A 16,551-nucleotide genomic window follows, 5' to 3' on the forward strand; every position below is an offset into this window, starting at 1 on the left:
GTGTAGACCATCCCAATTGTACAGCTCCTACTTTGCCCAGTACTGGTGCCAGTGCCTCATGGATCAAAGCCCTTTTTTCCACAACAGTCTAGGAGTCACATATTTAACTCAAATCTGATTTACTTTACACCAGATTGCTTGTGGCTCAGGTAGTAATCCAGAGATTATTATATTTGAGGTTCTGCTTTTGAATTTATCAGGAGACCAATAAACCAGTCCCACAAATGACTTCCTACCTTTATTATTTCTCATCTCGACCCAGACTGATTCTATATTTGGTGTCCAGAACTAAGATCATCTCTCCCTACTATACCAATGTCATCCTCAATTAATAGAGCTACCCCTCCACCTTTTCCTAGCTTCCTGATCTTCCTAAATGTCCTGAACACTTGAGTGTTCAGGTCCCAGGTGTTGATATTACATAACTGTTTCTAGTAGGAGAGGTTTCTAGTTATATGTTAGGTGCTTTAATAAAGTGGAGGTTTAACACGGATATCAGAAGGACGTTTTTTACACAGAGGGTGGTGGGGGCCTGGAATGCGCTGCCGGGCAAGGTGGTGGAGGCGGACACACTGGGAACGTTTAAGACTTATCTAGATAACCACATGAACGGAGTGGGAATGGAGGGATACAAAAGAATGGTCTAGTTTGGACCAGGGAGCGGCGCGGGCTTGGAGGGCCGAAGGGCCTGTTCCTGTGTTGTATTGTTCTTTGTTCTTTGTTCTTTGAATAACCATAAGACATAGGAGCAGAATTAGGCCACTCGGCCTATTGAGTCTGCTCCGCCATTCAATCATGGCTGTATTATTCTCATCCTCATTCTCCTGCCTTTTCCCCATAACCCCGATCCCCTTATTAATCAAGGACCTATCTATCTCTGTCTTAAAGACACTCAATGACCTGACCTCCACAGTTTTCTGTAGCAAATAGTTCCACAGATTCATCACTCTCTGGCTGAAGAAATTCCTCCTCATCTCTGTTTTAAAGGATTGTCCCTTGAGCCTGAGATTGTCCTCTCTGGTTCTAGTTTTTCCTACAAGTGGAAACATCCTCTCCACATCCACTCTATCCAGGCCTCGCAGTATCCTGTAAGTTTCAATAAGATCCCCCCTCATCCTTCTAAACTCCAGCGAGTACAGACCCAGAGTCCTCAACTGTTCCTCTTAAGTTCGTCACAATTGATTTGTCATTCTTTGAAACAGTTTAATTTCTAAAAGGTATGCTGACAATGAGGGTCTGAAAACTTGAGAAGCTGCTGTATTCCACCTGCCATCTACCCTCCCACCCTCCCCCATCCGACGTCTGGCCAAGACTTTGGGGGGGCTCAGATGTAAATTACTCCTGTTAATAATTTTTGTGCTGTCCTTTTTTTTTAAAGTATTTTTGTTCCACAACAGACAAACTTGAAGTTTTCACAAATAGCTAACTATAAGTTGCATTTTAAGAACAGATTATTGATAAATCATAGAACCATTGAATCCCTACAGTGCAGAAGGAAGCCACCGACTCTTCTACAGAGCATCTTACCCAGGCCCTAACCCTGTAACCCCACATATTTGCCCCACTAATCCCCTTAACCTACACATGTTTGGACTGTGGGAGGAAACTGGAGCACCCGGAGGGAACCCACGCAGACACGGGGACAATGTACAAACTTCACACAGTCCATCGAGGCTGGAATCAAACCTGGGACTCTGGCGCTGTGAGGCAGCAGTGCTAACCACTGTGCTACTCTGCTGCCCCAATCATGGTGTCATAATAGTTATTTTTGGTTGGGGGGGGTACTGTTTAGAGTTTGCGCTCATGTGGAAGAAATCATTCAATGCAATATTCGAGTTTATTGCTTAGGGTAGGCGCAATAAATAACATTGTTCTTAAATAAGTTTATCTTTCTCAATAAAGCGCTTTTAAAAATGACTATTGTATCAAATTTTCCTTAATTTTTAATGAAATGTCTTTTTCTACTTTTTGTTACTGTTTGCTCAGCAATAAATGTAACATTAACCTGAAACAATGTCATTTGTTTTTTGCTGATATAACAAGCTTGGAATGTTGTGAGAGTTACATTAAAGCCGAGGGAAATGGTGTATACATTTTAACGTACTTGAATATTCAACAGATACTGTGACACTGTAACTTTTCTCTAAATGTTATTAACATTTTCAGGCTCATGTCTATTCTTTGGGGGCTACACTCGCTGCTGCAGCTGAGTATGTGATCGAGCCCGAGTTAGAACCAAACCTCAGCCAAGAATTGAGAAGCCTTCTCGATCAAATGCAGCAGGAGAAACCTGAAGACAGGCCTGATATTGAGGTACAAATGTGAGATTGTTAATGTGCAGCTTCTTTGCTCCATACACGCAGACCACGAGCGTAATAACCTTTTTTTTTTGCATCAGTTTGTTTAAGGCCCGCTTCAAAATGCAAATTCTGTGATATATTTATTTTGTTTAGCTGCGTGTCTGAAACAGTTGGAAATTCTTGAGCAATGCTTGAGAGTTTCCAAAGCCTAATGTCTAAGAAATCCACGTGGATGGTCTAGGAAGGGGACCTTTAGTCGGTACAGAAAAAGAGCAGATTTGAGTTCGTCTGCAAAATCTGTTCCTTGTCCTAAATCCTTCTCCAACTCCTCCGCTTGTCGCTTTGTCTGAGGTTGTAAGGTGAGCAACACAGAAGCTTTACTGTCATTCAGATTTTCAACTTCACCAATAGACAGCTAGTTCTCCAGCAAGGACTTGGTGGATTCAGGAGGCGAGTGCCTTTATACCAAACTCCTGGATCTAGGTGTCTGCCAGCCTGAGGAACCTCCAGGAACTCCCTGGGATCAACAACCTTTCCAATCTGCCCCGTTTAAATGCAAATCTATCTCAGCAGTAACAATGCATCCTGAATCATAGAATGCAGAGGAGGCCACTCGGCCCATCAAGTCTGCACCAACCACAATCGCACCTAGGCCCAATCCCCATAATCCCATGCATTTACACTAGCTAGCCCCCCGACACTAAGGGACAATTTGGCATGGCCAATCCTAACCCGCACATCTTTGGACTGTGGGAGGAAATTGGAGCACACAGAGGAAACCCACGCAGACACAGGGAGAATGTGCAAACTCCACACAGACAGTGGCCCAAGCCGGAAATTGAACCTGGGTCTCTGGCGCTCTGAGGCAACAGTGCTAACCACTGTGCCACCGTGCCACCCCTTAAGGCCTTCCCACCATCCATAACGCACAGGTCAGATATGTAATGGAGTATTCTCCACTTGTTTGGAGGAGTACAGATCCAACAACACCCAAGCCCCAATAGAGAGGGTGTTGCACATGATGTGGAGCACCAAGTACCTCACCTCTCTGGTCCCTTCCAACTCTCCCCCCTCGCTGGTGTGTTCCTGATCCCCTCTTACCGTCAGTACAGAGTTGCACTACATTGCCAATCTTTTGTTCATATCTTTGGTCTGAACTTTCCAGACCTTTTCCGGGATATTCCGGTCCCAGCGAAGGCGACCCCTGCGGCAGGTTCCCCTGTGGCAGCGTGGGCAAACCATGCAAAACTCCACAGACATTGGAGAGGCCAGAGGATCCCACCAACAGCCAATGGCGAACTGCCTCTGCCATCAGAACACACACCACGGGGGTGGGGGGGGGGGGGGGGGGGGGACAAAGTCCCACCCTTATCTTTTTTTTTAAATACACGTTTATTGTTATGCCAAACCAAATCTCAGTCATTCCTGCTGGGCTTCTTGCACCCACTGCTGTGGTGTTGCGAGATCCAGGGTTGCCAGTGGCCTCCATCCTGAAGTACAGAGGTAGCCGCAGGCATTGTTCAGGTGAGTCCTGACATCTGTACACCAGGTTGCTCCAGATGTGTTTTGCACTGACGTGTTTTCCTGACGGTGCCATGAGGGATCGGGTGTGGGTAATGAGATGCAGATGAGTTCACACCGACCTCCAATGGGTTTCCTGACCCACCATGGAAGGCAGCAGTGGAAGATCCCATGGGAGTTTCACGCTAGTGGGAGGCGAAAAATCTGTTTTCATGCTGGATATCGCATAGGGACAGGTTCAAAGGAGCAGAGCAGGTTATGGAATATGAATGACCAGGTTGTATAATTATCTGTTAAAGCCATGGGTTGTGAAGTGTATGATAGCAAAACCTGAGTTTCTGATGAGTTTGGAAACAGAGGCAGAGAATGCAAAAACTAAGAACCTTTGCTAAACCAATATAAAACAGTTAAACTCCACTATGGGTGTCCAGAATTGGGAACCACAGTCAAAGAATGTGAGGGGGAGGATTAAAGGCAGGTAATAGGGGGCCCGGATACAGGAGAAGCATTAGCTCATGATTTCTCTCCCTATCAACACCATCCAGGACAAAGCTGCCCGCTTGATGGCACGCCATCCACCACCTTAACATTTACTCCCTCCAGCATTGAAACACCATGGCGGCAGTGTAAACCATGTGCCAGATGTGCTGCAGCAACTTGCCAAGGCTCCTATGGCAGCACCTTCCAAACCCATGACCTTTACCACCTAGAAGGACAAGGACAGCAAGCGGTTGGGAATACCACCATCTGCAAGTTCCCTTTCCAAGTCACACACCATCATGACCTGGAACTATGTCGCCTATCTGTCAAAGTCCTGGAACTTTCTCGCTAACAACATTTCCCTATTTAGAGCTCTTCCCTCGTGCAAGTAGTTAAGTAGTTGCCTCAAAGGGTTCCAGTTGTTGCCAATTTAAACAGGTTTTTAAAAAAATTCATGGCTCCCAGATTCCAGATTACTCATGATTAATGGTAAGGGAAATCAGCTAATTTTAGTGTATTTTGTTATTTATTAGAATTACTTATCCTGGTCTTCAAGTGCCTCCACAGCATTGCTCCACCCTCATTTTGCAACCTTCTCCACTTCTACATTATAGCATGTATCCTCACCTTTTCAAACTGTAATTTACTATGTCCCCTATCATTTCACTCCACCAGTGACGGCAGAGCCTGGATGTTGCTGGCTACTTCCCTTGTTACTTCCCACTCACCTTACAGAATAAAACCTCATAGCTTCCCACCCACCCCAATCCCATCCAACTTCCCCGGTTGGTGTCTAGCCCTTGCTCGAAGTAAGGCAGGATATTATGTTATGTGAAAGGCTGTTTATAAATGTTAAATTGCTGTTATATCAAGTTTAACAATGTTAGTGTTGAATGATGAAGCTTTAAGCAAAAATGTCACCTGAGGTCAGGAAAAGATATTTCCACTATATTCCAACAATCTGGTGCCACGGCAATAATCTCTCCCTCAACGTCAGTAAAACGAAGGAGATAGTCATCGACTTCAGGAAGCGTAGTGGAGAACATGCCCCTGTCTACATCAATGAAGGTGAAGTGGAAATGGTCGAGAGCTTCAAATTTTTAGGTGTCCAGATCACCAACAATCTGTCCTGGTCCCTCCACACCGACGCTATAGTTAAGAGAGCCCACTAACACCTCTACTTTCTCAGGAGGCTAAGGAAATTTGGCATGTCTGCTGTGACTCTCACCAACTTTACAGATGCACCATAGAAAGCATTCTTTCTGACTGTATCACTTCTGCTCTGCCCAAGACCGCAAGAAACTACGAAGCGTCGTGAATGAAGCCCAGTCCATCGCGCAATCCCGACTCCCATCAATTGAATCTATCTACATTTCCTGCTGCCTCAGAAAAGCAGCCAGCATAATTAAGGACCCCAAGCACCCTGGACGTACTCTTTTCCACCACCTTCTGTTGGAAAAAAGATACAAAATTCTGAGTTCATGTACCAACCAACTCAAGTTTAAATTAGATATTAGCTCTCGCTCTTGGGGCGAAAGGGATCAAGGGATATGGGAGGAAGTGGGGATCAGGATATTGAATTCAATGATCAGCCATGATCAAAATGAATAGTGGAGCAGGCTAGAAGGGCTGAATGGCCATCAGGGGACCTGATGAAGTGTATCCCAGGACATTGTGTGAGGCTAGAGAGGAAATTGCGGGTCCCCTAGCTGAGATATTTGAATCATCGATAGTCACGGGTGAGGTGCCTGAAGATTGGAGAGTGGCAAATGTTGTGCCTTTGTTTAAAAAGGGCTGCAAGGAAAAGCCTGGGAATTACAGGCCAGCGAGCCTCACATCTGTGGTGGGTAAATTGTTGGAAGGTATTTTGAGAGACAGGATCTACAGGCATTTAGAGATGCAAGTACTGAGTCGGGACAGTCAGCATGGCTTTGTGAGTGGAAAATCATGTCTCACAAATTTGATTGAGCTTTTTGAAGGGGTAACCAAGAAGCTAGATGAGGGCAGTGCAGTTGATGTTGTCTGCATGGACTTTAGCAAGGCCTTTGACAAGGTACCGCATGGTAGGTTGTTGTATAAAGTTAAGTCTCACGGGATCAAGGGTGAGGTATCTAAATGGATACAAAATTGACTTCTTTGTGGGTGGTTGGAGAGAGTTGTTTTTCAAACTGGAGGCCTGTGACCAGCAGTGTGCCTCAGGGATCAGTGCTGGGCCCACTGTTATTTGTCATTTATATTAATGATTTGGATGAGAATATAGGAGGTATGGTTAGTAAGTTTGCAGATGACACTAAGATTGGTGGCATAGTGGACAGTGAAGAACGTTATCTCCAATTGCAACGGGATCTTGATCAATTGGGCCAGTGGGCTGACGAATGGCAGATGGAGTTTAATTTAGACAAATGCGAGGTGATGCATTTTGGTAGATTGAACCAGGGCAGGACTTACTCAGTTAATGGTAGGGCGTTGGGGAGAGTTACAGAACAAAGAGATCAAGGGGTACATGTTCATAGCCCCTTGAAAGTGGAGTTACAGGTGGACAGAGTGGTGAAGAAGGCATTCGGCATGCTTGGTTTCATCGGTCAGAACATTGAATACAGGAGTTGGAATGTGTTGTTGAAGTTGTACAAGACATTGGTAAGGTCACACTTGGAATACTGTGTGCAATTCTGGTCACCCTATTATAGAAAGGATATTATTAAACTAGAAAGAGTGCAGAAAAGATTTACTAGGATGCTACCGGGACTTGATGGATTGAGGTATAAGGAGAGGCTGGATAGACTGGGACTTTTTTCTCTGGAGAGTAGGAGGCTGAGGGGTGATCTTATAGAGGTCTATAAAATAATGAGGGGCACAGATCAGCTAGATAGTCAATATTTTTTCCCAAAGGTAGGGGAGTCTAAAACTAGAGGGCATAGGTTTAAGGTGAGAGGGGAGAGATACAAAAGTGTCCAGAGGGGGCACACAGAGAGTGGTGAGTGTCTGGAACAAGCTGCCAGAGGTAGTAGTAGAGGCGGGTACAATTTTAAAAAGCATTTAGACAGTTACATGGGTACGATGGGTATAGAGAGATATGGGCCAAATGCGGGCAATTGGGATTAGCTTAGAAGTTTTTAAAAAAACAGGGCGGCATGGATGAGTTGGGCCGAAGGGCCTGTTTCCATTCTGTAAACCTCTATGACTCTACTCCTGCTTCTAGTTTCTAAGCACAGTTCCTGCCCTGCTGCCATCAGACTTTTGAATGGACCTACCATATATGAAACCAATCTTTCTCTTCACCCTAGCTATTACTATAACACTACATTCTGCACCTTCTCCTTTTCTTCTCTATGTACAGTGTCCTTTGTCTGTATAGCGTGCAAGCAACAATACATTTCACTGTATACCAATACATGTGACAATAATAAATCAAATCAACAATCTGATTTGGCCCACTGCTCCTTAACCTCTCACTTGATAAGATTGGCAATTGCTGGGCAGTGCTTTGGCTTCATATTTAATCATCTGAGTTGAGACTGTCCAATTTCTTTTACTTTGGACTATTACAATTGACAAAGAGAAGGCTTTCACTTTGTTGATCTATATTTTAAGACCCAAAATGTCTGGTGATAGATCGGTGTGCTAACCCATTGTACCGCCTCATCTCTTCCACCAAAACATTTGCAAAGTAGACTAATACTATATATTCAGATAGAGGTTCTGATAATGATTAGTTTATTTGTATCCTGCAGGGTATTCTCAACACATGTGAAGAAAAGCTAAAATGCTTATCCTCAGACGTTATTTGTCGCAATCTCTCTGCCATAGGTCGAAGGGTACTTTCGATTGAATCTGTTGGTGCTTTCCAAGGTCGGTGACAGATAATTATTTTCATAGCCACAAGAAACTTCCAGCTTACTTTCAAATGTTTTAAAAGGCACATCCAGTGCATATTTCAATAAGTCTTGAAAAATTGTAACAATCGTCCAAGTTAGTTAGACACATCTTTAAGATACAAAGTGCAATATGATGAAGGGCAACATTTTTCGCTATTTACCCTGGCGAGAAAACCGACATGCAGCTCCGCCAGCTTTCCACGCCAGGTAATGCAGCATTTAGAGTAAATAACTGCTGCAGGCATACCAGATGCTGTAACACTGGCGAAACAGAGCCAGAGAACCAGCAACGCTGGCTCCACAGAGATCAGGGTGCTGCTTTTAAAGGGCACCCCAATATGTGCAAAACAAAAAACTCATTGATATAGGGAATCCCCCCTTCCCCCCGTGCACACATCAGGGCAGCCATCCCACCATTCCCCCTCCCCCTCCTACCCCACTCAAGCAATGGAACAACCTCCCCTACACATTTGGGTAGCATGGTGGCACAGTGGTTAGCACTGCTGCCTCACAGTGCCAGGGACCCGGGTTTAATTCCGGCCTCGGGTGACTGTCTGTGTGGAGTTCGCACGTTCTCCCCATATTTGCGTGGGTTTCCTCCAAGTTTTCCAGTTTCCTTCCATAGTCCAAAGGTGTGTGGGTTATAGAGTCATAGAGCCATAGTCATAGAGTCTCTCAGAGGGTGGTGAATCTCTGGAATTCTCTGCCCACTGAAGTGGTGGAGGCTACCTCGTTGAATATGTTTAAATCACGGATAGATAGATTCCTGATCGGTAAGGGAATTAGGGGTTATAGGGCTCAGGCGGGTAAGTGGAACTGATCCACTTCAGATCAGCCATGATCTTATTGAATGGCGGGGCAGGCTCGAGGGGCTCGATGGCCTACTCCTGCTCCTATTTCTTATGTTCTTATGTTCTTATGAGTCATAGAGGTTTACAGCATGGAAACAGGCCCTTCGGCCCAACTTGTCCATGCCACCCTTTTTTTAAAACCCCGAAGCTTGTCCCAATTGACTGCATTTGGCCCATATCCCTCTATTCCCATCCTACCCATGTTAACTGTCTGAATGCTTTTTAAAAGACAAAATTGTACCCGCCTCTACTACTACCTCTGGCAGCTTGTTCTACACTCCAGAGGAAAATAGTTCCAGTCTATCCAGCCTCTCCTTATAACTCAAATCATCAAGTCCCAGTAGCATCCTAGTAAATCTTTTCTGCACTGTTTCTTGTTTAATAATATCCTTTCTATAATAGGGTGACCAGAACTGTACACAGTATTCCAAGTGTGGCCTTACCAATGTTTTGTACAACTTCAACAAGACGTTCCAACTCCTGCATTCAATGTTCTGACCAATGAAACCAAGCATGCTGAACGCCTTCTTCACCACTCTGTCCACCTGTGACTCCACTTTCAAGGAGCTATGAACCTGTGCCCCTAGATCTCTTTGTTCTGTAACTCTCCCCTTTGCCCTACCATTAACTGAGTAAGTCCTGCCCTGGTTCAATCTACCAAAATGCATCACCTTGCATTTATCTAAATTAAATTCCAGGTTGATTGGCCATGATAAATTACCCCTCAATGTCAGGGGGACTTGGAAGGTAAATATGTGGGGTTATGGGGATAGGATAGGACCTGGGTGGGATTGTTGTCGGTGCATGCTCGATGGGCCAAATAGCCTCCTTCTGCACTGTTGATTCTATGATTCTATGCAAGCACTAGGGCAGTCTTCCCCCACCACAATCGAGCACCAGGGCAGGCACAAATAAGGGGAACACTCCCCAGTGGAGTTTCCCAGAGGGGCCCCCAGCAAATGTGCATAACCCTCTCCACCTGGGGGCTATACTTACCTTTGACACTCCCGATGGATTCACTTTGAGTGTTTCATATTTTTAAATACCTGTTGTAGACCTCGCCGATGTCCGAATATTAACTGTGGGACGAACATATGGTGGGGAAGGCTGCTAATTATATTAAAATTGATTAAAATGAAGGAGTGGAACCTTGTTGCTTTACTGGGGGAGTGGGAAAATTGGGAAACAAGATCTCGCTGATGAGAATCTCGTTTTCTGATTCTCGCGGATTTTTATGCCCAGTTTGCCATTTGAGCTCATAGCACAAATGTGGGCTCAAAATCACCCCCATAGAGTGCGTAGAGTAATAAAGGAACATCATGTGGGTCGCAAAGTTATTGGGCCTGAGAACACACAACAAAGACAGCGAAACAACATCCCTGCATCCAGTCTGTCCGAATTTCATACGTTTCAATGAGATCACCTCTCATCCTTCTGGACCAGTTACCATTAGAAAAGCAACCTTGAACATATTGCTGTCAATTTTAAAAGTAAATTCAACTTTGCAGATGAATTAGCCAAACCGTCCTCAATAAGCAGCAAGCTGTCACTCTGACATACTTGTTGGCTTCAGGGATGATGACCAAGTAGTGTTTGTAAATGGGGCATGTGTTACATCACATTGACATAAGTAATGTCATTCTCAAGGTTTGGAATAGATAAACAGCAGGTATGCTGGCAGCTGGATTCCCTCTGTGCCACACTTGCAGCAGCAGGACAGAGCTGCACCCCATGGCATTTAATTACTTTCTAATTACATTTAACGGTATCTTTCCATTTTAATTAAATACCCTGTAAGAATAGTAAGTCCTAAATCTTGGGTAAACAGGCATCTGTTCCTTTCCTCCTTTTTAATCAGACACAGTAAGGAGGGTGGCTCAGTGGCACAGTCGTTAGCACTGCTGCCTCACAGCACCAGGGACCCAGGTTCAGTTCCAGCTTCGGGTGACTGTCTGTGTGGAGTTTGCATGTTCTTCCCATTGCTGCGTGGGTTCCTTCCGGGTGCTCTGGTTTCCTCCCACAGTTACAAGGATGTGCGGGTTAGGTTGATTGGCCATGCTAAATTGCCCCTTAGTGTTGGGGGATTAGCAGGGTAAATACATATGGTTATGGGGATAGGGCCTGGGTGGGATTGTTGTTGGTGCAGGCTCGATGGGCTGAATGGCCTCCTTCTGCACTGTAGGTTTTTAAAAAGAAAGTATTTTAGCTTTGGCTGTGTCTTTGATTATGCTGCACTTCATCAAACTTATTTTGATTTGCGTTGCGTCATTTAGTTCATGATTGGTTGAATCCCTTGATGCTGTATTTTAGTTCAGTAATTCTTTACTTAATGGAAACGCAGTTGAAAAAAATGTATGAAAAAGTTTTTAGTACAATTCTATTGTTATTGTTCTGTTTATCAGAGCATTTTGCTTGATGCTGATAGGTTTTTATACAGTTCTTTGACAGCTGGGTAGTTCTTCAATAACTGGACAGATCCAATGAGTTTGTGCATCAAAGTGCATTAATGTTTGTATTTAACAATCCCAAGGGGCACCTTACCTCTTCCAAAAGTGTCCCACATCTCTATCCAAGGGAGTATTCTAGCTATCCAAACATGTTCTGACCTCCTTTTACCTGTTCCAATCCGCACACTCTGGATTCTGCACTCCTGGCCTTCCAAAATCTCACTTCAGTGCAGGCATCTGGCGATGTAAATCCAGCTGACTCCGTGAATCGCGCATGTGTACATCCTGGTCCAACTCCAGTCCTGTCCCCTCAAAGATAGGAAAGGTTGGGTTCGGGACGGCCTTCGAATTTTCAGCCACTTCCAGGGTTTTCGCCATGATGGAAAGGCTCTCCATCATAGTGAAAACCTGAGTCTGGAAAATGAGTCTCCAAAAAGAGTTTGAACTATTGTTCTGTGAAAAAAAAGATTGGGAGCAGCGCAAAATTGGCTGCTGATTCTCCACAAGCCTGTGAAGAATCAGCAGCCAATTTTGCACTGCTCCTTGTGCAAATTATGCTCCTGGTACAGATTAATTTCACTCCCTAGGTGAATCACTCGGTCAGAAGAAATTAGTATTACTGATGTATTCTTTCATCTATTGTAGAATATACATTTTTAACCTGTGCATGCCTTCTACTTATTTTAAATGGAACTTGGTATCCCGTTGATCTGCATTTTCAAAATCTTTATACAGATGGATGTGAAGAGAGCTGTAAAGAGAAGAAGCGCCAGGAAGGTGTAGGTCATGAACTGCAAACAAATGAACGGAATCCAGCAGATGGTTCTTCGAGCACCGAAGACCTGCCATATGACTTAAACATGCTGAACAACGGAACGACAGAGGTTATGAGCAAGACCGAAAAGTGTGCGCGTGATGCAAATCCCGATTCAGCTGCTGACGTTGATAAGACTCTACAGCAGGGTTTAGAACCCATGTGTTCGGTGGATGTTTGTGAGCGAAGGGAGCCAGTGTCCACCATAGATCCTGCAGAGCCTACTGTTGATATGAAGAACAAAATGCGTGAATCTGACAGGATTTCACCCGTTTCTCAGAAACGGTCAACAGCTAGGAAGCGAATGTTGCCAAAACTACCGACAGAAATGTCAGGCAGTGCCCAGCATCTTCTTCGCTCTAAAATAGAGCTGGGCAGATCTGTCACACCCAACCTATCACCACTTTCATTTTCTGACATTGCTGCAGGTTCTTTGTCTTCGCTCGACTCTGTCAACATATTGACTATTACAGACTGTCCTCAGAAGGTGCCGTTTAGAACTAAGAACAATGACTTGACTTTCATTCCAAAGTGTAGTCTTCCATCAGAAAGAGTAAACGTGAACAATTCAAGCGACTGGACACAGAAGGTCTCCAGTACAGAAGTTGTAAATAAAAACTTGCCCAATAGTTGCAACTTCATTTCCAATGAGAACAGGGAGCAACCGCCAAAATCTCCCTTCGCATTGGGGAAAATGTCTTCCACCCGAAGCCTCAAAGCTAAAATCTCAGCCACATCGTTCACTCCAACAGGCGTGCACAGCCAAATGGATTCTTATTCTTCCAGTGGAATATTATTGGAAACAAGGGCTACAGCTGGAGACTGCAGTAACACCACTCCAGGAGCAGGAGAAAATGACTATTTGTCTTTCACAGAGAGTCATCTTTCAGATACAGAGAGAATTATTGGTAGTCATCAGCGACATTATTTCAAACCATGCCGTTCCCAGAGTGTAAATGACTTATCAACAAGTAATGCCCTGCCATTTAGAAATGTCATGCAGCTCTGTCAGGATGATAATTGTGAGCAAACACCACCCATCAGAGCTACTGAAAATAACCCTGCAGAATTTATTTTTGATAGACAGGTACGTGTGGGTGTGACAGACTCTATGGGGCTGTGCCTGTTATTATTTTCTCTACATGTGCGTTGCACATGATAACACTTTTGCTGGAATTTTACCACCATTCATTCCAGCTGGATTTTTCCATCCCGCTGCAGCGAAGGGAGATTTGGCAGGGTGCCAAATTCTCCGACCTCGCTGCAGCGGGAATATGGCATGAACATCCGGTAAGATTGCACCCTTTATTTCTTTCCATCCATCTCCATGGCTCCATAGCTTTCACCGCCATTATTTCATGCAATGATGTTGAGTCTTTTTCAGTGAATGATTAATCATTTTCACCTTCGCTTTATAAGACGACTTGTAAATAAATATTTCAGCAAGTTCAGGACAGAGGCTCATCTGAATTGTTCTGCAAAATACTAGAATTGTCATGTTTGATGATCATGTTTGTGTTTTTTTTATTTTTAATTAGTTGCAAGATTATAATGTGTGGGTGAACATCAGTACCACTGAAAGTAAGTGTGCGACCAAGTGATGAGATTTTCCTCATATTCCTGGGTACACTAAAATCATTTCTATGGTATTTCTATTTGGCTTTCGTTGAGCATTATTTAACATTGTTATTTTTCAGTTGCGAGGGTACAAAATTCTTCTCTTTCCCTCAGCGCTCTATTTCAGGTGGGAGTCCTCCTTTTCTGAAGTGTTACTCCCTTGGGATCTTCCTGTGCCCTTTATTAGGACATAACGGTAATGTCACTGGCCTGGTAATCCAGAGGCCCAGACTCGTGCTTCCGTTCAAATCCCACCATTGCAGCTGGTGGAATTTGAATTCCCTCAATAAATCTGGAATATTAAAACTAGTGATGGTGCATGATACGATTGTCAATTATTGTTTTTTTTAAAAAAGCTTCTGGTTCGCTAACGTCCTTTAGGGCAGGAAATCTGTCGTCCTTACCTGGTCCGGCCTATGTGTGACTCCAGACCCTCAGCAACGTGGATGACTCTTTGCTGTCCTCATTAAAGGGCAATCAGGGATGGGCAACAAATGCTGGCCTTATGAGCGGTGCCCACATCCCAGAAAAGAATAAAGAGAAAAAATATATTATCTTGCAGGTGAAAGGGTTGATGAGTGCCTGATTGACCTTCTGGCCTCTACCATTGCCACACTGGAAATGGCTACTACTAAGAAAATGCACATCACTAATCTCTGATTTTCATGATGTCATGATCATTTTGAGGAAGCATTTGGTCTGCACCCGCTGCTTACTCATAGAAGCACAACTGGACTTTGGAGATACCCCAACTAAATTATTGTGGGCACAAACCTGCATTGTACCCTTGGCATGGTATTCCTTGTGAAGCATCTAACTTGCTGTTTCATCCACTTCTAACACCTTTCCCTTTGGGTTTTCGCTCAGTGACAGAAGTGAAATTTGTGCTCACCGAATGTTTACAATTCAGTTTATTGAAAGGGGGCGTTGCTATGGAAAACTTTTGTAGTAGGACTGAAATGTAATTGCCTCCCTTTTTTTAAATCCTGCATGCACCATCAAAATATCAAGTAATCCCACAAGGGCAATTGCTAAGAATATTTAGAATATTTATTCCTTAAAGAGAGTATTATCTTGCACCAGATGATTTTCTCCCCTGATCTCTATCTATAATGTGGTCTGGTTCCTGTTATTTTCGGCTAATGACTGCATTAGTTCTGTTCCCCCAAGTGACAGCTATCCTGTACAGGACCACATTTTTGATCTCAAACTGCTTTTAACAATGTGTGCTTAGTTCCAAAATGAATATAGTCACCAACATGTTGGCTGGAATTTTCCAGCTCTTCATGCCCAGCCGTCACTGCCATCGGGAATGGAGAATTTGCCTCAGCCAAATCTCTGTTCATTGCATCGGGATGGGAGAATCTCAGCTGCGGGTGAGGTCGGAGAATGCGGCCTGTTATTTCTTTCCAACAAGAGAGAATATAACCATCTCCTCTTTACGTTCAGCGTAATGACTTTTGCTGAATCCACATCCCAGCCCAGAGGCTGGAAATTCTACAGCAAATCATTCGCCTCCTGACACCCTAAAGCCTGTCAACCATCCCCAAGGCGCAAGTCCGAAGTGTGACTGAATTCTCCTCACTTGCCCAGATGAGTGCAGCTTCAACAACACTCAAAAAGCTGGACACCGTTCAGGACAAAGCCACCCTCTTTATTGACACCAGTATTCACCCCTTCTCCCAGTGGCAGCAGTGTGTACCATATACAAAATACACTGCAGCAACTCGCCAAGGCTCTTTGACAGCATCTTCCAAACCCACAACCGCCTAGAAGGAGATGGGCAGCAGATATCTGGGAACACCACCACCTTCAAGTTACCCTCCAAGCCACACACCATTCTGATTTGGGATCATATCACCGTTCCTTCATTGTCACTGGGTTAAAATCCTGGAACTCCCTCTCTGACAGCACTGTGGGTGTAACTACACCACGTGGACTGCAGTGGTTCAAGAAGGCAGCTCATCACCACCTGCTCAAGGACAACAAATGCACACATCCGAACTAAAACAATTTTTTTGACAAAGGAGCTTTCATAAATATTAATGAGCATTGTTCAGAAGTATGCCATTTTTAAATAATCCTAATGTGTAAATTTGAAATTAAAGCTAATTTTGAAATCAGGCTTTTTGCTGAATAATGCTTTATGCATTTCTCTGGATATCATAGCCTGATGGAAACTGAGAGATGTCCTGATAGTAATCCGATTCCAACCTTCTCTGTGAATGTGTTTTTATTGTCGAGGGGTAGGACTGGTGTTGCATTTTTTTCCTTGTTGAAAAACTCAAATTTTAAATTGAAGTAAAGCGAAATATCTACCTGAGCTCCATGCAGCCCGATGAGTTCTCCGACAATCATCAGGAATCTTGCATATGGATAGCCATTTCCCACCCGTGCCCCCCAAATAATTATTTTTTCTCGTACAGGGATTGTCTTGAAATTCCATATGCTTTCTTCCACTGGACGTCATAAATGACAGGATACAGTAATACCACATTGATGACAATAAGCCGATCTGGTAGTTTTAAGGCTATATCTGCTCAACTTTGCTGTACAATTTCTACTTTCACTCTTGCGTTTGGTATTAATGTGGTTTGGTAGCTTGCTTGCATTGACATGATTAATATGCCCAGAGTACTGATTCTC

The 16,551-nt window shown here is 44.1% G+C and overlaps 1 protein-coding gene across 1 annotated transcript in view; it reads left to right on the forward strand.

The window, feature by feature from the left end:
• kndc1 (kinase non-catalytic C-lobe domain containing 1) overlaps positions 1-16,551 on the forward strand; it is a 207,437-nt gene that overhangs the window by 65,556 nt on the left and 125,330 nt on the right. Inside the window, exons 4-7 of the mRNA XM_078222911.1 lie at positions 2,167-2,313; positions 8,033-8,150; positions 12,210-13,375; positions 13,486-13,578. Of these exons, the coding sequence (XP_078079037.1) occupies positions 2,167-2,313; positions 8,033-8,150; positions 12,210-13,375; positions 13,486-13,578 (1,524 nt within the window). The remainder of the gene's footprint in view (positions 1-2,166; positions 2,314-8,032; positions 8,151-12,209; positions 13,376-13,485; positions 13,579-16,551) is intronic.

Source organism: Mustelus asterias, chromosome 11, assembly GCF_964213995.1.
Source record: "Mustelus asterias chromosome 11, sMusAst1.hap1.1, whole genome shotgun sequence".
Lineage (NCBI taxonomy): Eukaryota > Metazoa > Chordata > Chondrichthyes > Carcharhiniformes > Triakidae > Mustelus > Mustelus asterias.